At 39.7% G+C, this 21958-nt stretch overlaps 1 protein-coding gene across 1 annotated transcript in view; it reads right to left on the minus strand.

Moving 5' to 3' along the window:
* The window catches only part of HACD2 (3-hydroxyacyl-CoA dehydratase 2), a 103601-nt gene extending 81643 nt beyond the window's left edge, over positions 1 to 21958 (minus strand). The window contains exons 1-3 of the mRNA XM_028505000.2: positions 21748 to 21958; positions 18796 to 18913; positions 1678 to 1696 (exon numbers count right to left, since the gene is read on the minus strand). Coding sequence (XP_028360801.1) covers positions 1678 to 1696; positions 18796 to 18913; positions 21748 to 21902 — 292 coding nt within the window. The 5' untranslated portion in view covers positions 21903 to 21958. The remainder of the gene's footprint in view (positions 1 to 1677; positions 1697 to 18795; positions 18914 to 21747) is intronic.

Here is a 21958-nt window from a genome sequence, read left to right on the forward strand (position 1 = left end):
CTTTATTTCAAGGGGTAGAAAGTTTTAGAGATATGAGAATACTCTCTAAGACAAAGAGAATGTATTATCATACAATGAAATATTAACTAAAACAATAGTACACATGGGCTCAGAAAACATAGACATCTAAGAGCTTTCTAGGTAGTTGAAAGTTCAGAGAGTTGGGGAGAATGGGGGCAGCACAGGGCTCAGTATGTGGAGAAGGGTGGCAGTGATTCTAGAACTCTCTCTGGACAAATATATCTCCTAGTCTGCAAGCTTATACTTAAAATTCATTTAATGATTTAAGGAATGTTTTTTTTTCACCTCAAAATTGTAGATAAAGGGTTAAAAAGGAAATGTGTGTGAGATTACACATCAGCAAAAATCCATTCACCATAAAATCACATCAAGCAGGTGCTGGCTCAGAATGGTCTGGGTCCAAGCGAGGTTCCACCATTTGCTGGTGGTGTGAGCTGGGCTGGGTCCCTCCACCTTCTCTAAGAAAGCAGAACATGTGATAGATGAGTGCCCAAGTCCCTTTCGAATCAATTGCTCAAAGGTCTAAAGCAGTGATTCTTAACCTCTGCGTTACAAGCAGTGATTCTCACACACGCCTCTGAGAATCTAATGAAAGCTATGAATTCTACCCACCCAGCCCCAAAATAAACACAGAAAATGCATACAAAATTCTGCAAACCATATGAGAAATCCCTGTCTGCAGATTTTCTTTCTAGTCAAAATAAACAAGGTGCAACTCTTCATAACGAAAATGCTTTGTCTTCCTTAAAATGAATAGGGTCAGGTACCATAGTGACCCCTACAAGACCCATGGCAAACACTTTGCTATTTGCCCACCTGAACTGTAAGTTTCCTCTTCTCTGAATTCCCCAGTGGCAAGTGTGGCGCCCTGAATATATTAAGAATCCACTTAATTTGTGAACCAGGGCCATAATGGTTCGAATACATAGTTCTTGAGTTTTCAGACCTTCACAGCTTCTGAACTGAGTATCAACTTCAAATCTTCCTTTTGGCAATCAAGTCTGGATGCATGGCAACCACTATGAGCTTATTATACAGGGTCTGTCAATTTCCAAAATTGATTTCCATTTAATTAAAGGGGTTTAGCTACCCCAGACTAGAAGCTATGCCTCAGTGCCAGAGCAGCATTTGATGGCCTTTACCTTCTCCCCAAAAGAAAACACACTGTATCTGCTTTTAGCAGAAACCCCTTACATCTGAAAAACCATTTATATTTACAGGTTTCTGATCCCTCTCAGATATATTAAATATTCATCTGGGAGGTAGGTAATATATGCAGCACTCCCATTTTAAAGGTAAGAAAAGAGAATATAACATTTAAGTGACAACAGAAAGGGCTTTCTACAGCACCAGGACCCCAAGTCTCATTTTCACAAATAAGCTAGTGTTTCTCTGTTACCCTGTAATGAAAAGGTAGGATAGGCTTCTTTAAATTGACAAGGCAAAAACAGCTGTGGCACTTAATAAAATCTTCAGTGATAACATCTAAATTATAATTGTGATTTTAGAAACCAAAACCCATTCCAATTTAAGCAATTTTATACAAAATAATTAGTTTGGTTTTTTAATAATAATAATCAAAGCAGCCTATTATTTATGACTTTAAAAAGAAGCAGAATCCACAGTACACAGTAAGAGGGATAATTCTATACTTACCTACTGCACAATGTAAAATCTAGAGGAAAAAAAGGGGAAAAAAGAAAATTAGAAAAGATCAGCAATATCAACGCTTTATTTGATATAAGCTAGCCTTTCAGGAAGAATAGAGCAGTATCTGTCAGGAGCACAGAATATGAAAAATAAACATTCCATTCCTAAACTTGGCTATGGGCTATTTAACAAAGTGTAAATTCTTGTTTGGTTTTTGTCTGTTCATTTTTAGTTGGTTTACCTATAGAAGATTTCCTAAGGAGTAATCTCACCCATTAGTCTATTAGATGTCAAGGACCTCTTTTATAACATATAAGCTTATAATAGCAGTATTATAAGTATGCACCTTCCACATCTCAGATTCTACAGAGCAGACAACAGAACACAGGGTCAGATAAGATGTTGGCCCCTTTTGCCTGACAGGCCCTTCAACACATTTACTCTACAAAGCTCCCCACTTTGCTCCTATCTTGTCTCTTTTCAGGACATCCTTACAGGGATGTCCCTGATCTAATCTCTAACCATCTCTTTGGGCTCCAGGCCCACACTGCAAACAGCCTGCGAAATCTCCATCTAGCTGTACCAGCAGTAGTTCAAATACAGCATGCCTCAGTGGTCAGCAACCAACCTCTCAGTCTCTCAGGTTCAACTATTCTTTCCTTCCCCTCACCCCTAAGTTCAACTGGTTTCCAAGTCCTGCCTACTTCTAGCATCTGTCTTGCCTGTTTTTTTAAATTCCAGTGCCTTGGATGAGACTGCTGTCTCTTCATCTCAATGGCCATCCAATGGGCCAATTATGTTCTTCTAAAATCCCCTTCCAATAATCGTATATATGGCATTGCTTTAACCCTGGTGAAGGTGGTAAAGACATAATTTGAAGCCATCTACAAGACTGACGGAATGACCAAAGCTTTTCTAAATGGTGACACCTACCAGCTACTGTAGTGCATCTTAGAATTACGCTTCTCTAGCAGATATCGTGTTGTTTGGTCCTAACAATTATCTTGGTAAATAGGCAGGACAGTAGCTCTACAAGCAGATGAGAAAATCAAGGCTCAGAGAGGCTGCACAACTTGCCCAAAATAGTAGGTGATGTCTAGGGTCAAGAACCTGGGTTTTATTTTACTCTACTGACTTTCTATCATAGAATTTCATTGTACATTAATTTTATATAACAGAAGCCATAATTTGACAAGACTTGGCTAATGTAACACATGCTTGATAAGACTGCTCAAAAGCTATTACACAGTAGTTCCCCCTCATCCATGGTTTCAATTACCCATGGTCAGCTACAGTGTAAATATATTTTTTAGAAATTCCGGAAGTACCACATTTTGTCGTGTATAATGTGCTCCCATGTATAATGTGCACCCATGGTTTTCTGCTCATTATACATGGAATTATTATGCCCATTATTATACCCACAGTATATAATCATTATGCCCTTGTATAATGTATATCCTTATTTTACCCTCAAAAATCTGGGCCAAAATGTATGCATTATACACAGCAAAATACGGAAATTCATAAGTTTTAAATTGTGCACTGTTCAGAGTAGTGTGATGAAATCTTTCACTATCCCACGTGTTCTGCTAAGGACGTGAATCATCTCTTTGTCAGGCATCTCCACACTGTGTGCTACCCGCCCATTAGCTTTCTGGGTTATCTGACTTACTACTGTAATATCGAAGTGCTTGTACTCTAGTAACCCTTATTTTACAATACTTTACTTACTAATGGCCCCAAAGCCTAAGAGTAGTGGTGTTAGTAATTCAAACATGCCAGAGAGAAGCCATAAAGTGCTTCCTTTACAAGGAAAGGTACATATGTATATGAAAAAACAATATTTGAGGTCTGTCCAAAAGGTATCCAGCCATGCAATATGAAAAATAGGGACATTTATTGAAGAAGATACAAGATACAAGAAACACTGTACATAGAACAATGATGCCTCAGTCCCCTTCAAAGTAGGCACCTTGGGACCACACACAGTTCTCCCACTCGCCATCAGCTGCCCTGTCATCCATCTCATTGATGTTCTAAAAATCTCTTCCCTTTCAAAGGTGATTTTAGTTTTGGGAAAAGCAAGAAGTCACAGGGCACCAAATCTGGGATGTAGCGGGGCTGAGTCACCTGGGTGATTTGATGTTTCACCAAAACTCTGCATAAGACGTGATGCGTGAGTGGGCATGTTGTGATGAAGCTGCCAGTCACCAGTTGCCCATAGCCACAGCCTTCTGAATCATCTGAATTGTTTCCCAGGAGGAATGTTCAAACTTAACACAAAATTTGATGCAGGTTTGTTGCTCTACTCAGTCACTTTGATTGAAATGGCCACACAATACACATGCTCACTCAATGGTGTTCACGGCTCCCCCTGACTACAACAGTGAAGTTGTCATTGTTCACACATGCTCATTCCAGTCCACTCTCCTTGGCTGCCAGGTTACATCAATGTTGTACAAACTGTTCTCATTATATTGATAATGGATGGACTTTTTCTGGACAGACCTCATATATAAGGTTCAGTACTATCTGCAGTTTCAGGCATCTACAGGGAATCTACTGGGGATCATCCCCTTTGAATAAGTAGGGAACTACTATATTTCACTAGGTTTTTTGGGGGGAGACTGGGGCGGGGCAGGATTTAGATTAAAAAAATCAGGCTGCACATATTTGTTGATAACTGATAAAAGAATTACTGTACTAGAAATCCTACAATTTTTTCTGAAATAAAACATTGCTAAGAATATCAAATGTATGAATATTACAAGACAAGCTGAACCTCCTGCTGTAAAGTTGAAGAAAACTAAAAGATATATGTAGATTAAAATGCATAATGGTAGACATGAATGAAAAACATGCTTTAAGGCAAGACAGATGACAGTGCCTAGACAGAAAACTCGTTCTATCCACGTATGTGGCAAAATATCCAAGCTGCTGATTAACAATAGGAAACAACAGGACTTTGCAGAAAGAATATGTATAGTGCTTAAGGGCAATTGTATTTTCTTTACATGATGGAAACAGTGGGTCTATTAGATTCAATCTCCCCTTATGAATTACATATATATTTTAATATCTACCTACACAAAAATTTTTAGAAAAATATAATATCCTAACTGAATGTAAAGAAGAAATAAAAAAGAAAGTTATTTTAATTTATTTTTAAAAATATTTATTTCAGCCCTGGCCAGATAGATCGGTTGGCTAAAGTGTTGACCCAATATGCCAAGGTCGTGGGTTCGATTTCCGTCAAAGCACATACAAGAATCAACCAATAACGCATAAATGTATGGAACAACAAATCAATGTTTTTCTCTCTCTTTCTCTCCTTCTCTCTCTAATATCAATAAAAATTGATGTATTTCAGTACATAAAATTTGGGGACAACATATGACATATGAAGCAGTCAGATGTATGTATCAACTTCTGGTGAATAAATTTGAATTTAAAAATAAGAATATCAAAAACCACTTTGCAAAAGTAGAGGAAAAGAGCAGCACTACTATAAAAATAGCACTAAGATAATAAAAATAGGGAAGTCATCATAAGTGAAGTGGAATAATATACCAAGGTAAATAACAAAGTAGGGAAAATGAGGAAGTAAATTATTATTGCAAGTGAGCTAGGTCTCACTTATTTGTAGGTGTGGTGTCAAATATATCTCCTAAAAATAATCCCCTAGGTTATGTCATGGGATGGGGTAAAGAGCAACTATCCCAGAAAACTTATCCTTCTGCTGTGAAACCCTCTGAGACATACATACAATTGGTGTCCAGTTTGTAAAAAGATCTTGGAGACCATTTTCTTGGATTGGTATGATAAGCGATAGTAGACTGAAAAAATAAAACCAGCAACACAAGAAGCAATAAAGCAGTGTGTAACAGACTGGTGATGACTTTAGGATAAAACATAAAAACTACAGTGATCTCCCCAAAAGATGTTAATATGAAATATCATTAAAATAGTCTATATTAAAAAAATCCAGTAAGACCCCTGTGTTTCATGTATCTACACTAATTTAACAACTAAAGTCTGAACAGGAATCTCAAATCTCCTATTACAAATTTTCCATGTTTCATTGCTTTTGCAATAACAACACTATTGCACTGCAATCCTTTTCGACTAAATATGCACACTGGAAATGCTATAACACCTACACAACAGAATTTAACCAATGACTCAATTCTTTTGAGATGGTATCTTTATTTCACTTAAGTTTCTTCTTCATAACAATGTAGTAAGCAGAATTCTAAAGATAATTCCCTAAGAGTCCTATTCATTGGTTATGCAATTAAAAACTAATCTAGGTATAGGAATTTTGCAAAAGTAATAATGGTATGGGGATTATATGAGTAGGCCTGACCCCACAATGTGATCCCTTTGAAAGCAGTCTTCTCACCCTGGCTGGTGTAGCTCAGTGAGTGCTGGCCTGTGGACCAAAAGGTCCCTGGTTTGATTCCCAGTCAGGGCACATGTCTGGGTTGTGGGCCAGGTCCCCAGTAGGGGGCGTGTGAGAGGCAACCGATCAATGTTTCTCTCCCTTCCCTTCTCTCCAAAAATATTCAGAGAACAAGGATTCTATTGTATGAGCCATTATTGGCTTCAAAGAAGAAGGGGACCATATGAAGGGGGCCATATGCACACTGAAGAACAGCCTTTAGGGGTTGGTTAGGAGTGACCTCTAGCTGACAATCAGGAAGGAAATGGGGACTTCAGACTGACAACCACAAGGAACAGGAGTCTGCAAAGCCAACTGAGCTGAGAAGCAGATTCTTCCTAAAAACCCTAGAGTTAGCCTGGCTGACACCTTGATTTTGGTCTTGTAAGACCCAGAGCAGAGAACCCAGCAGAGCCCAACTTCTGACTTAGAGAACCATGAGCTAAAAATAAGTGAGTGTTGTTTTAAGCTGCCAAGTTTGTGATATTTTGTTATGCAGCAATAGAGAACTAAGACAACTGGCTTCTAACTTAATAAGCTTTTTGTTTAACCTCTCATAAAGATGATTTAGTATGAACATGTACCTCAAAACTATCAATATGTATTTATAGAGGGGTTATCCTGTGGTGGGGGGGGGGCACAGAAAGTCAGTGGGGGATGCAGAACGGATCATCACCGAGTTAGACATGGACATCATAGGACACCGAGTCAGCAGCATCCCTATTGACTGTGGTGATCAAAATATCCTCCCAATTTTCCAAAGTGCACCGTGGGGGATGGGACTGCTGTTGTTGAGATGTACTGAGACTTACTGAACTAAAATAAGCATATGGGACTGGAAAAAATTTAGAAGACCTCATATTCAAAGTCTCTCTGGAAATGGTCTGGTAAACAGCTCTCTCCTCTTGATCCCTTACATTACCACCTACTGGCAATAAGCTGATTTTAGTTTTAAAGTTTAACCTCAATGCTAAATGCCCTTTTCCATAGAAGGTTACTTAGAAACTTTGTTTTTAAGTTTCTAAGAGTTACACTAAGGAAACTATTTTTGTAAGCTACCAACAAATTGTTCAGTGTCACTTTTTTAAGACTCTATTTTTTAAAAAGTAGTCTTAGGTTCACAGCACAACTGAGAAGAAGGTACACAGATTTCTTGGACACACCCTGCCCTCACACGTGCACAGCCGCCCCCATTATCAACACCCCTCACCAGAGTGGTACTTTTATTGCCACCGAGGAACCTACAGTGACACATCATTATCACCCCAAGTCCCTAGTTCACGCAAGGGTTCACATTTGGTGTTGTACATTCTATGGGTTTGGACAATGTATAACGGCACGTGCCCACCAACACATCGTACAAAGCAGTTTTGATGTCCTAAAAATCCTCTTGTGCTCCACCTATCATCCTTCAATTTCAATTTTAATCTAAGGTAAAACAACAAAGCCAAAAAAAGTTTAGCAAGTAGGAACCAAAGCAGCTTTAGACTTCAGGTGGTTTGGCTACAGTAAGTTCCAGTCTCTTTTAATTCAAAATTCCAATTCTTGGGGAAAAAATCCGACCTGGATCAGCAAGCTACGGCCTGAGAGGCAGAGTAAGGGAGTAGAGGTTCAGCTGCTGCGGGTCCAGCTATGAGAACCAGGAAAACTCCCAGAGAAGATAAAATCTCCTAAGCTGGGCAGCTCCACAGGGCATGCCTCCCACACTCATGTTCCTATGGGGAGGTCCAGGACAACTCTGAGTTGTGTTTACCAGTATTTGGTTAACTTTGAAAATCATCATACTATATGTATACATGATTCCATTTTTGCTTAAAACTTAACTATATAATAACATGTAGTCTTGAAGAATAGACACCAAAATGTTACTAGTGGTTATCTCTAGGCATGAACTTAAGATCGATGTGCATTTTCTTCTTTATGCTTATCTAGGTTTTTTCTACAATGAATATAATAGAACTTATCATTAGGAGGAAACACCTTTCCCCTGTCCTCTGGCTTCTTTGAGAAGGTTTTTTGCCCTGAATATTTCTGGTCCACCTTTTAATCATTTTACCTAGGGAAAAGAAGGATGACTCAACTGAGCAGGACATTTGAGAAGAATAAAAGTAGCATGCTCAACTCAGCCCCAACCTAGGGTTTCCACAAAGAACCCCAAGTTCTCTGGTTTCTTCCAGGCCACCTGGGCCCCTGCTGTCTGAGACAGTGTGTGTGGTGAGTCTGAATTCTGGAGCTCATTTAGCAAACCTATTTAGTTCGCACAACTAACACATGGCCTCCAGCTAGGCCTTTATCACTAATAAAGGTGATTTTGGGGGTTCTTGTGCAATTCCTTTAAATTCTCTCTCGGTGTTCAGAATATAGGCAGGAAAAAGAGGGCTGTTGATTGGCCTCCCTCAAAGACTCCAGTCCAAACTTGTTTCCAAAGTCCTTTTACATCCAGTTTTAAAAGGAGGAAATAACCCTGGCTGGCGTAGCTCAGTGGATTGAGCGCGGACTGGGAACCAAAGTGTCCCAGGTTCGATTCCCAGCCAGGGTACATGCCTGGGTTGCAGGCTATAACCCCCAGCAACCGCACATTGATGTTTCTCTCTCTCTCTGTCTATCTCCCTTCCTTCCCCTCTAAAAATAAACAAATAAAAAAATCTTTAAAAAAAAAAAAAAGGAGGAAATAGGTGAAATTTACTTAATTACCATGACTTTCTGTCACTTAATTTTACCTTTCTTGCTATATTCAGCTCTATAACTTATTAATTCATTATCTGCTTAATTTTACATGTTGATAGTAGAAGCCTTACAGAACTTAAAAGTGGGAAAAAACTTAAAGGTCCTCTAACTTGGCATACTCATTGCAGACAATGAAGGTTCACAGTAGTTAAGATCAAGTGGCAAAACCAAGTCTTAATACCCAAATTTCTTATCGCTAGTGTTCCTTTACATGTACTACGACACCTTTACATAGTATTTCGGTCAGCTTTCCTGTGATCATCATTAACCCACCAGTTAATCCACCAACATGTGTCTCCATGGTCCTTCAGCATGACAAACTACAAACTTAAGAGTGTCTCTTTGGCTTCTGCTTTGAAACTGACTTCATCTGAAGCTGTGACTGGGCTGTCCTGCTCTTCCTGTATGCACGCTCACGGGAGACGGGTCTGTCCTTTAGGAAGCTTAAGTCAGTCCCAAAGACTGTTGGGCTTTATTTAAACTGGTAACCACCACTACACCTTTTTGTTTTTTGAGAAAATGAAAAAGTCATTTGCACATACATTAGAAACAATGTATTTGTGCTATACTCGTTTGATAGTTTTATTATTTCTCTTGTCTATTTCTTTTTCTAATTTAACAGGATTTTGACAGCAGATGTAAAATTCTATACTACGCTTTAAATCAAGATAACCTATCTAAGCTGCCTATTTTCTTCCTTTTTCAAAGGACTTTGAAATTTTATTTTCCTCATTCATTTTTTTCCTTTCTATTATATTTAACTACATATTTATTATATATTATATCCATTATACATTTTTTATTTTAAGACTCATGAAGTGATAAACACACACTGACATATAAAGAGTAAAAAGCAGAAATCCCCTTTTATTCCTCCCAAATACCACACCCCTCCAGAGAAGTACCACTAATAAATGTTTGATTTGCAGTCTCTGTAATTTGCTTTTTTTAAATTGATTTTTCTAGTTTGAAAACATTAGCATAATTTTGTTGGGGACCACTCTGTGTGGTTTCAGAGATTGTAGCCTGGCGAGAGCAAGCCCTGAAAGGGGCTAGTAACTCTCCCTGGAAAACCAGGTAAATGCAGGTGGCAGACATGGCCCGACTCTAACACTGAGGGTTCCCGTGGGAATCAGGCCTGCAATGTACATTTTATCCTTTGGATAGTGGACGGGCATGCCTAGACAGACGGGGTTCTGCACCTGTTACCCCAGGTAAGGGACAGCAGCACCGAGAGCTATTTGGTTGTGACACTGGTGTGTCTAAGAAAAGGGGAAGTGGGATTTCTCCCAAGGTTGCCTTCTTTGCAGCTGTTTTGCATTCAGTTTTGTCCTCTCATCTTCCTCTACTTCCTGGCATTCAGGGAAATCACCCTCAGCTAAGGAGTAACCAACAGTCAGGGCTTGAATGAATGCTCCAGTCCCAGCTGGACTCTGAAGAAAAGAGGCACTTCCTCCCTCCGGCCTGGGAAAAGTCCCCTCATTCCATAATATATCATTATATGGATGATATCCTGATTGCTGCCCCATCTTCTGAGATGCCAGCTAAGACTTATGCTTTTTTTTTTAAAAAAAGGCCACATCTAATACAGGCTTAATTATAGTCCCTGAAAAGGTGCAACAGTCTGAGCCTTGGAAATACCTGGCGTAGTTCTTTTTCACCAGACAGTTGAGCCTCAAACACTCCAAATTAATCTACCAGAATCCCCAACCTTTAATAACCTCCCACAACTACTGGGTGTTATTAACTGGATTCGACCTAGCCTACGAATTACCACCCATCAGCTTATTCATTTATTAAATACCTTAAAGGAGGCTCCGATCTAAGTTCCCCTAGAACTTTATCCCCCAAGGCTCTCCAAGATTTAGACCTTGTCAGTCAACATATTAATAAAGACAGCTCACAAGAGTTGACTGCTGGGTTCCTATCAGGCTGTTCTACTTTCCAACTTTAGGTATCCCTATGGGATTAACTGGTCAACTCTTGCTTGTTAGGCATGATGGAATGGCTGTTTCTCTTTCACCAACCTCAGCGTACTATTACCACTTACACTGCAGCTCTATGCCAACTTAATTTAATAATTATTTTCGTTATTTTTTTCCTATGAATAGAGAAGTTACAAATTCTGGAGTGACACAGAATTTTCATTGTTAGGTTGTTCTTGTTTACTTACTAGCCTCCTTCTCACTTTATTCTTACCCTGATGAAAGCTGAAATATCTCACGGAATTCCACGTGGACACCTTACAACATGTACTGTGGTCTAAAGCTGTACTGTCCAATGCACTAGCCACAAGCCATATGTGCCTATTTAAATTTAAAGTAAATAAAATTAAAAAGTTTCTCTGTCCCACCAGCCACGTTTCAAGGGCTCAACAGACACATGCGACCAGTGGCTACCATAACACAGCACAGATCTGGAATGTTACCACTGCAGAAAGTTCCATTGGACAGTGCTAGTCTAAAGACGGTTAATTTTTATTTCTTTATTATAAAACAGTTAAATTACCTTTGATAAGATTCTTTCGAAGTTCAATTACTTTTAGTGGGTGTTTTCAAAATGTCTCCACCTGTAGGAAATTTCACGGTCTGTTCTCTAGAAACCTAATTCTTTCTCTTGACTATTTGTAGATTTTTTAATTCTTCAAAGTCCAAGGATCCAAATCTTTTTACTATTACATTTTAAGATCTCTTTTCTGCTGGAAATCACTCATGTTGGTTTTGAGTTTAAAAATTTAACTAATAGGTGACTGAAAAGGGAAGGGATTTTTTTCTTCTTCAAAAACAGCTCCTATGTAGAACTCTGTCCTCAGTAACCATACTGATGTCGTCTTTAAGTTCAGAAAAGTTTTCTACTATTTTTCCCAATTACTTATGAATTGGGAAACCTTGTCCAACCTTGTCTACTTCTGGTAGCCTTACTTTTTGACAGACTGCATACTCTCAATCTGTTCTCTAGGCACATCAGTTTTATTGAATTATTAGAGTTTCACCACTTTTTTGTATATTTGTTTTTCTGTTGTTCAGATAATCAATCATTCATACATTAACTAGTCCACCAACACATACCATATTTTGCCACATATAATGCGCTCCTGAGTGTACCGCACACTCACATTTTTGGCTCAAACTTTCAGGAAAAAAATCTTTTGTTTTAATTTTTTAATTTAGTTGTTTGTTTATCTATATTTAGAAACAAAACCAATTATTGTATGTCAGAGTATTATTTTGCATACGGATATCATTATTGCTTTCTAGAGTTATTCATTTAACAATAAATATAAATAAAAGAATTAAAAACATTTATATAGATATGGAATAAGTACTACCCATGTATAAGGCATAACTTTATTTTTTCCTCAAAAATTTGGGCACAAAAGTACCCATTATACACAGCAAAATAAAGTAGTATCTCTGATGCGCTTGGCACTGTTTTGTAATGTTCTCTTTTACATTTCAAATGGTAAACTCTGAAATCTCCCAATAGCTTCAGCTCTGTAACCTACTTTATCTGAGACTACCTGGGAACTTCTTTCCTTGAATCCTCACCTATCTCTCTACACTGAGGCCTCCCTTCCTGCCCTGACTGGCACCATCAATATTTTTAGTTCTTTTTTTAAATTTCAGCACATTCCCTTCTGCAGCCACTAACTACCTAGCCTTTTTGAATACCACTAACCATCTGCTTCTATTTGCTTGAGTCTGCAAGCAGCGAGTGAGGCCTGTGTGGGTGGGCTCCTGTTTCCCACAGGCTCCCTTTTCCCATCTTATGTTGTGACACATTAATTACACCCAAGCTCTATTTTCTCTCTGGTTTTCATGTTGTTTTTGAAGCTGGTGTGTCTAGGTTTCATGTCTTCCTGTCTGTGTTAGATATCTCCAATTACTTGCTCTGCTGGCTTTGCAGAAGTCTTTCAGAGGTCTGTTTTATCGAGACAAGTCTTCAGAGTACAGGTATTTTAAAAGGCACACATAGCTTATGTTTCAAAGGTTCCTCCTTAAAATTATTATTATTGGGAAATCAGCATGTTTCCAGAAGGAGGAAAACTATTTCTTTTTTGTTTTGTTTTGTTTTGTGTTTTAATATATTTTATTGATTATGCTATTACAGTTGTCCCATTTCCCCCCTTCTCTCCCCTCCACCCTGTACCCCCCTCCCACCCACATTTCCCCCTTTAGTTCATGTCCATGTGTCATACTTATGGGTTCTTTAGTTTCTACATTTCCCGTACTATTCTTGCCCTCCCCCTATCTATTTTCAACCTACATTCTATGCTACTTATTCTGTATACCTTTTCCCCCTCTCTCCTCCTCCCACCCCCTGCTGCTAACCCTCCATGTGCCCTCCATTTCTGTGGTTCTGTTCCTGTTCTAGTTGTTTACTTAGTTTCTTTCGGTTTTGCTTTAGGTGTGGTTGTTAATAACTGTGAGTTTGCTGTCCATTTACTACACATGTTTTTTCTTTATCTTCTTTTCTTAGATAAGTCCCTTTAGCATTTCATAAAATAAGGGCTTGGTGATGATGAACTCCTTTAACTTGACCTTATCTGAGAAGCACTTTATCTGCCCTTCCATTCTAAATGAGAGCTTTGCTGGATAGAGCAATCTGGGATGTAGGTCCTTGTCTTTCATGACTTGGAATATTTCTTTCCAGCCCCTTCTTGCCTGTAAGGTCTCTTTGGAGAAATCAGCTGACAGTCTGATGGGAACTCCTTTGTAGGTGACTGTCCCCTTACCTCTTGCTGCTTCTAGGATTCTCTCCTTCGTTTTTACCTTAGCTAATGTAATTATGATGTGCCTTGGTGTGTTTCTTCTTGGGTCCAACTTCTTTGGGGCTCTCTGAGCTTCTTGGATTTCTTGGAAGACTGTTCCCTTTGCCAGATTGGGGAAGTTCTCCTTTATTATTTGTTCAAATACGTGCTCAATCTGTTGCTTTTCCCCTTCTGATTCTGGTACCCCTATAATTCGGATATTGGAACGTTTAAAGGTGTCTTGGATGCTCTTAATCTTTTCCTCCATTTTTTGAATTCTTATTTCGTCATGCTTCCCTGCTTGGTTGATTCTATCTTCCTTCTGGTCCACTGTATTGTTTTGAGACTCATATTCCTTCCTTTCACTATTGGCTCTCCTCCGCGTGTCTTCCTGCATCTGTTTTATGGTAATCTGCATTCTTTCATCTAAATTTCGTCCAAAATCAACCAGTTCCGTGAGCTTTCTGATCACCAGTGTTTTGAACTGTGCATCTGATAGATTGGCTAATTCTTGGTCGCTCAAAAGGATGAGTCCTGCGGGACTGATCTGCTCTGTTGAAAACATATTTTTTTTTCCCGTCTCTCCTTTTTTTTTTTTTTTTTCCGGTCTGGTTGCTCTTGTTACGGTGGGGGGCAGAGCCTTAGGTTCTCACCGGGGCTGGGCACCCCAGTCGCTAGATTGTGACGTTATATGTGGGGGTGGGGCGGGAGCGGAAGCAGGGCGGGAGAAAACAATGGCGGTAGTTCCGTTCCCCTGGACTCAGACCCTTGTCTGGGCTTCTGGGCCGCGAGTTCTGCCCTGGTCCACAATCGCTACCCCTCTGGGTCTGCCAGCCGCAGCTTGCGTACTCAGGGATCACCGCTGCCTTCTTGCGCACCCGGATGGCTTTTGCGCCGATTTCGCGCCAAACCTTCCCCCAACCTCCGCTCGCCGCCAACCCGAGCCAGCCCCGCGCCCGCCGGCTCGTCTTCTCCTACCAGTCCGGATGAACGCGTCTACTTCAACTTCTTGGCTGCCCGACTTCCATTCAGATAAATCCTCTGCCGGATCTGGGTGTTATTCTGATAGTAAATTATTGTTGTAAATTATTGGTTTTCTAATCTTGGTTGTACGAGGAGGTACGGTACGTCCACCTATTCCTCCATCTTGCTGGAAGTCCCCGAAAACTATTTCTAATGATGGTTATGGCCACAGATGAGTTCACAAAGCAAACTTAAGACATATGTGCTGGAAGTACATACTGTATTAGCAACACCACAGAACCTAACCACATAGTATCTCTGTGGGGAAAAGAATCATCCAAAGACATTAAAACAGGCAGGGAGACAAGATGAGAACCCTCTTTTAATGAAACTTCAAGTTCTTAAGATTCTGCTATATTTAAGAGAAATATCCATACTAAGTTTCCCGAATATTTCATTAGAGTGTTTGAAGAGAGTCTGAGGTGATGCGTGAGAAGTTAGACCAGAAGATAGATGGAGGGCTTAGAAAATAGTAGTGGGGAACGGGTGTTAGAAAATGTAACTAAAGTTCTGGAAAATTCATTTTAGATCCAGCCCTACCAGATGAACTCCAGGGAAAGATCACATATAAGACTGTTTCCTTTCCTTTTTGTAGACTTAAGGGGCTCCCAAGCAATAGATCAGGAAGAAGATGGGCAAGAAAGGGAGTTTCTGTGGTCTGTTAGATAGTCCAAGATGGGCAGAGGTAGGTAAATGACATATACAGCGATGTACATATGTTGAAGATTGGCTGTATCAGTCTCAATAATTAACATCTTTGCAGAGCCATCCTTAACCCAATGGAAACCTCACTGTCAGTCAGAGAGGTACATCCAATTGTAAGTATTTAAAAGCATCTGCTATAATTAGTCTTAGGCTAAATAAACATATTCAGCAGTTCAAATTCTCTCAAAAATAATTTTAAACTGACATAATGCAGCATCACTCTACTAATTTCTAATCTTTCACTCAACTCTAACAAAGCTGCAAACATAAGAATTTTCCTTACCCGTGAATATCATAAATCCAAAAAAACAAAAGTAAAAACATATCCATGGCTTATTATAAATAAATAGCATTTTAAAAAAGTTAAGATATGTCACATACCATAAAATTCACCCAAAGTGTACAATCCAGTGGTTTTTAGTATGTTCACCAAGTTGTACAATTGCTACCGCTATCCAGTTCAAGAATATTTTCATCACCTTAAAAAGAAATCCTGTACCCATTAGCAGTCACTCCCCACAGCCCCTGACAACCAACAATCTCCTTTCTGTCTCTATGGATTTGCCTATTCTGGACATTTCACCTAAATGGAAAAACACAGTATGTGGCTTTTTGTGTCTGGCTTCTTTCACGTAGCATGTTTTCAAGATTCATCCATGTTACAACATGTACAAGTAATTCATTCATTTTTTTGATATGCATTTTCTTTATGCATGATGGTATCTTCAAATATGAGATATTTTTGCTACCTATGTTAATGAGCTCTCAGAATTACTCAATACTCAAGCAATACACACTGTATTTGTTCACACTTTGATCTCCTGACCCACAGATTATCAGTATTTTACTTTCTGTCAATTTATAAATCATCTCATATACTATCATCTTCCTTGTATTGCATTTCAGTATTTTTGTAAATACTTCTTGATCTTTGCGCCTAACACTCCCTTTTCTAGAAACTGCCCCTTCTTTCCAACTTCATACAGTTAAGGTGACCCTGCTTCTGTGTACACATGATTGGTCCAGGAATGAGCTGATGGGGCTGGATGAATTAGGCCCTTCACTGGGAATGTAGGATTAGGAGTAAGATTCTGTTTCCAACTAGCTGCTCTCTGATTGCAAGAGCTGCACTCTCAGGAGTTTTTCTGTTACCACTGTCTGCTATGTAGACTAAGAAACCAAAAAAAAAAAACTAGTCTGCAGGATGACAAGGAAGAATCAGAGACAAAGAGAAAGAATAGCAGAGACGAGAGACTGAGCCAAAACTCCTGGGTTCCTTACAGTGCCCAGTCCCTGACTGCAGGCCATTCCTAAGGCCCCGTGGCATCCCTGCCCTTGGAGTCCATGGAACATCCTATACCTTATAGTAAACTTTCCTTATTGTATGAATTAGTTAAGGAGGTTTCTGTAATTTCCAGCCAAGGGTCCTGTTATAATCATCTACCCAATAAGATTATAAACTTTTTATTAGCAAAGGCTAAAACACATACTAATTTACATTATCACCCATGGAATAATTTGTAGTTATCTACAAAAAATACATATGACATTCTTAGATGAGTATGAACAAAAAAATTAGGATTTGTGTCCATTTTAGAAAAAGCTGTATTATTGTAACAAAAGAAGTATAGTTCTGGTAAGCCTCCTTTATTACCCCTCTTGCAATCACTGCTAATTCTCTGCATGTTCCTGGCAGTCTTCATGTCATTATGTAGTTCTTTTCCCAAAATCAAACCCCAGGATTTGCCATCTCTTTGATTCTCAGCAGGAATAACAGACATAAAACCAGAAATGCAAATTATTTTCTTAAATCCCCATTAAAAACTCTATAGGGATAGCCCTGGTCTAATCCTTCAAAGTCTGAGATTTGTTTTTTGTATCACACTATTTGACGGCACTACCTTTCAAGGTATTCCTAAATTTTTAAAACAATACCTCCAATATTATAAAGTGCTACAGAGATACAATCCCCTTTAAATTGTAGAAGTATTCCAACTTCTTCATGTATTAAGCACTGGGGCAGTTTCTGATAGTCTTGACCCCAAACTTGCTCCTTGATAGCTTGAGAGAACTGTATGGGCTAAACTCTGAGAGACAAACTAGTACTCACTACTATCCCTTCAACAAAATTCAAGACTCTAAGTTCAAAAAATGGATTTGCTAGTTTCCTCAGGTTCAAAGGGTTAGGGCAGGAAGGGGCTTTGGAAATCTACTTTAACATAATTATTTTACAAATAAGAAAGTGAGAGGAACAAAAGATAAATGACTTGCCCCAATTCGGAGTAAGTTGGTAAAACTAGCATATTTAGAATAAGGGTATTCAGACTCCAGGTCGGAGCTCACTTCATCATTCCATCTATCAAAAATGTGTAAGTATAGACAGTATTGAAATCTCTGCTTTCTGAGAGAAAACAAAAACCAAAAACTATGATTTTCTGCTTTCAAATGAGAGGATGAGAGGTTGAGCTATCACATCTCATTTCATGGAAGTAAATTTTTTTTTCTTAAATATCCTTTCTAATGTCATAATGGGAAGATTGCTTCAACCTGATGGCTTTTCCCCATAACCAACTATGGCAGTTATTGCCTCCGTGTGCCCAAAGCTATCCCTACTTCCCCTTTCCTAGACCCGCCTAATCATTGGCAAGAATGATTGGTCTAAGTAAGGCCAACCAGAGTCCTTCCCTAGAACTGTGACACAGATGCTAAGAAAAATAAACTTCCTCCCTATTTCTTACCATGTGGAGAAGGCAACTTCAGTAGGAAAGTCTAAGACTAACATTTAACAGAGATAAGGAGACATAAGAGATGGAAAGAGTGTGGCAATGTCAAATCCTTGGTTCTCATTCTTGAGCTGGTTCCTTTGATTTTGTAACTTACAAAATTTAACTTAAACCTGTATCTTAATCAACCACAGAAGCCGGGAAACTCATATTTTGCTTAAAATAGCTTGAATTTGGTTTCTGTCACTTGCAACTCACAAATCCTTACATACCCTGACACTAGGAGACAGGACTGAAGATACATTATCCTGAACACAAGGAAATTAATAAGCTTTTGTTTAAATTTTTTATGCGTTTAGACAGGATCTACCATTTCTTACAACTACCACTCCTGACACCATACACCCAACAATTTCCTGTTTCCAGCATATGCCTGGCCCTGGAAACATCTGAGTTTGCTAATATTTCCCTAAGATGTCCCTAGAATTTTTAAAATTCCCAATATAAGCTTGGTTCATTTGAATTCCAGTAGAAGTAGAATATAGAACAAATTCCAGGTAATACAAGTTAAATGAGATTTTACTTTTTCTAGAACATTAAAAAGATGGTCTATGTATCAACATCACAGTACACTATAAAGTGAGTTTTCAAAATTTAAAGCATATCCAACAGATATGCCCACTTCAATATAATTTGGTAGCATGTTTTATTTTATAACAATAGAATCAACAACAACAAGCCTCAGGACCTACCTCCAATAAGGCTCCAGTTTGGAAGAATTTCAAAGGCTTTTCAATGGAATAATAAAGGCTATGATAGCTACCCTTAGCCAGGTATGCTCTGACCAGGCCAACTGCTATAACAAGCCACCTAAAAAAAAGAGAGAGAAAAAAGATCAACCACAGAAGGAAAAAAAAAAAAAGGTAAGTAGGACTTAAGGTAATAGGAAGATGTGGTAATGACAGATATTGCTAAAGGTGACCTCAAGAATCAGCGTCCTGGACTTACTAACTTTTGCTCTCAAATGCCAATGCACAGAAGTGTTGCACCATATCAAGAGTGTGCCACGTAAGCACAGTGGCACCTCACCCATCTGGAGCTCAGGCTTTTTGGCAACCTTGCCTGTTGGGAGAGAACAAGGCCAAAATCAAGGGAATAAGCGAAATTGGTCCCTGAGCAGTTCAATTAAGCGCCAGATTATCTAAGACAAGAGGGAAAAAAAGCATTAAAGGAAAAATTTAAATGGCCTGTGCAGTTAAAAGGTCTGTAGTAATAATAGGATGAAGAGACGTTTTCAGCTCTTTTACAAGTACCTCACTGGAACATACCCATACCTTAAAATCTATCATTTTTAATCGCAAATGAAGTAAGAATAGAAGGTTAGATTTCTTTTAAAGGAATAAAAGGTTTTTTTAGTTGAATTTCCCAAAATCAATTCAGTAAAGAAATCCAGATCAATACAAAATGCAAAACAGAAAAGCACTTAGGCATATCACTGTAAATGTTACATTTCTGTTCTACTATCCTTTTTTTTTTTTTTTTAAAAAGATTGTATTTATTTACTTTTTTTTTAGAGAGGGAAGGGAGGGAGAGAGAGAGGGAGAGAGAGAGACATCAATGTGCGGTTGCTGGGGGCCGTGGCCTGCAACCCAGGAATGTACCCTGACTGGGAATCGAACCTGGGACACTTTAGTTCCCAGCCCGCGCTCAATCCACTGAGCTACGCCAGCCAGGGCTCTACTATCCTTTTAAAAAATAAATTTCTCAGGCCTGGTAATTTGTTTACATTCCATAAATGAAATGAATGGACCTTAATTAAGGTATGCCTCCTCCGAGGCAGTAATAGATTTACCTATATGTATAATCTCAACTATGTAATGGAGTATGTAAGTTATTTCTGCCAAATGTCATACAAAGACATCAAATAGTTCATAAAAGAAGAAATTAACTTCTTAATGGTGTAACTGGTTCAGTATTAGTAGCCTGAAAAATAAACACTTTATTTTATTCTCACAGCCCCAAATTCTCTTCCTAGTTTAGGATGTCACTCCTTACCCTCCACCCCTTTCTCTACAGTCATTGCTCAGGAATAATTACTTATTTTCTTCTTCCCCGATGTCCCTTAAAACCCTTCTCTAGGGCCAGTGCTCTCACCAATGCCCTTGCTAAGTCAAGAATTTTACATATAAATACACAAGAATCCTGAATATTCTTTTAAAGTCACTGTGAACGTTTATGTGACAAAGAAAACTTGCATCTGTACTATTGCTTCACTGGCCTGTAAGTAAGGAGAAATAGGTTGTAGATCCAGATATAACACTAACAAGTTCCATGACCTTAAGCAAGTCAAGCAAGTCACAACTCTGAGCCCAGGATTCAACACTTGCCATTTCTAATACTAGCAAAAAGTCTATGATCTTCCCAAGATGTATCTGTGTGTGTGTGTGTGTGTGTGTGTGTGTGAGAGAGAGAGAGAGAGAGAGAGAGCGCGCGAAAGCACATGTCCTGAAAATGTTAATATGACATTAGCATTTGTATTTTAAAAATGGGTGTGGGGGAGACGAGAATGGCACGTATCTGTTTTTACTTGTACCAGCATCTGAAGGATATGAAACATAAGCTGTCTCCAGGGAGGGGATCTGGATGGAAGGGAGGGCTGAGAGAGAAAACTTTCACCTTATGCCCTTGTACATATTTTGAATTTTGCACCCCACCAATGTATTGCCTATTGTAAAAGTAAATAAAAATGGATGTTCACTATGCAGTTCAAGTTTCCTTTATGTTTGAACCTTTCATAATAAAATTTTACGGAAAATGTTTTACATGTGAATCAAATTTAAAAATACACCATAAATAGTCTGATCCTGTGATTCTCCTCACCAAAAATCATAGATCAAAGACTTGGAGGAACCTTGGAGATCCCCAAGCCTGACTCTTTAGTATCGCAGAGGGAAAACGGAGGCCAAGAGAAATAAAGTAATTTATCCAAGGTCACACATCTAGCCAGTATCAAAACTAGCACTAAAAACTCACTGTAACATAGAATGAACTGAAATGAGGGAGGAACAAGAGAGGGTAAACCCGTTTGGTGGGTCTATTCCCATCCTCCTCAGTAGCTCTGCCTGCCACCTTCAGTGCCTTCCCCATCCCCATGCATCCTAAAAAAGTCTCAACTAATCTAAAGCACAGTTCTGCTCATGCCACTGGTCAAAAACTTTGAAAGCCTTTCCATAACCTTTCAGACCACAGCTCAGTCTGCATTTTGAAAACAGCCGCCTAAATAAATGGTCGCTCTGCAGTCAAGCTTTCCTCACTCCCCCTGGGGGAAACAGCTCGCCATCCGTAACTTGCCGCCCAGGCTCTTCGCGCTGCAGAAGCGCCCTGCACACCGCCCCCAGACCTGAGCCAGTGACCAGTCCAACCGGACCTGAGGCTGGACAGCCTCCCCCATACCCCGTAATAGCCCCCGAACTCCAGCTCGGGGAACACCAGCTGCCTGGGAACTTGCTCGGCCCTCGCCCAGGTGGGAGTCCGGGGCAAGCACCAGAGCTGTTCAGTGCTCCGCTGCCCTCAGCGCCCAGGTGCCGGGTCTCCGGCCGTCCCGGTGGCGCGGCGCGCGGTGGGCCGGACCCAGCCACCCCGCCAGCAGCAGAGCCCCCTTACCAGGCAGGCTGGCTCCCTGCCTCCCCCAGCCCCAGTCTCACCCAGCCGTCATCACCACATTATAGATGACCAGGTACGCCGTGGCCAAAGGCCCCGGGCCCTTCTTCTTCCGCGAACCGCTGGCTTCGCTTGCCCCGGCCCGGCCTCCGCCGCCTCCATTCCCTTTGGTCGCTGCAGTCGCCGATGCTGCCGCCATGTCAAGTGCCTGCTGCCCGCCCTCCTAGGGAGAGCAGCACCGCTCAGACTAGTAAC

Source organism: Phyllostomus discolor, chromosome 2, assembly GCF_004126475.2.
Source record: "Phyllostomus discolor isolate MPI-MPIP mPhyDis1 chromosome 2, mPhyDis1.pri.v3, whole genome shotgun sequence".
Taxonomy (NCBI): domain Eukaryota; kingdom Metazoa; phylum Chordata; class Mammalia; order Chiroptera; family Phyllostomidae; genus Phyllostomus; species Phyllostomus discolor.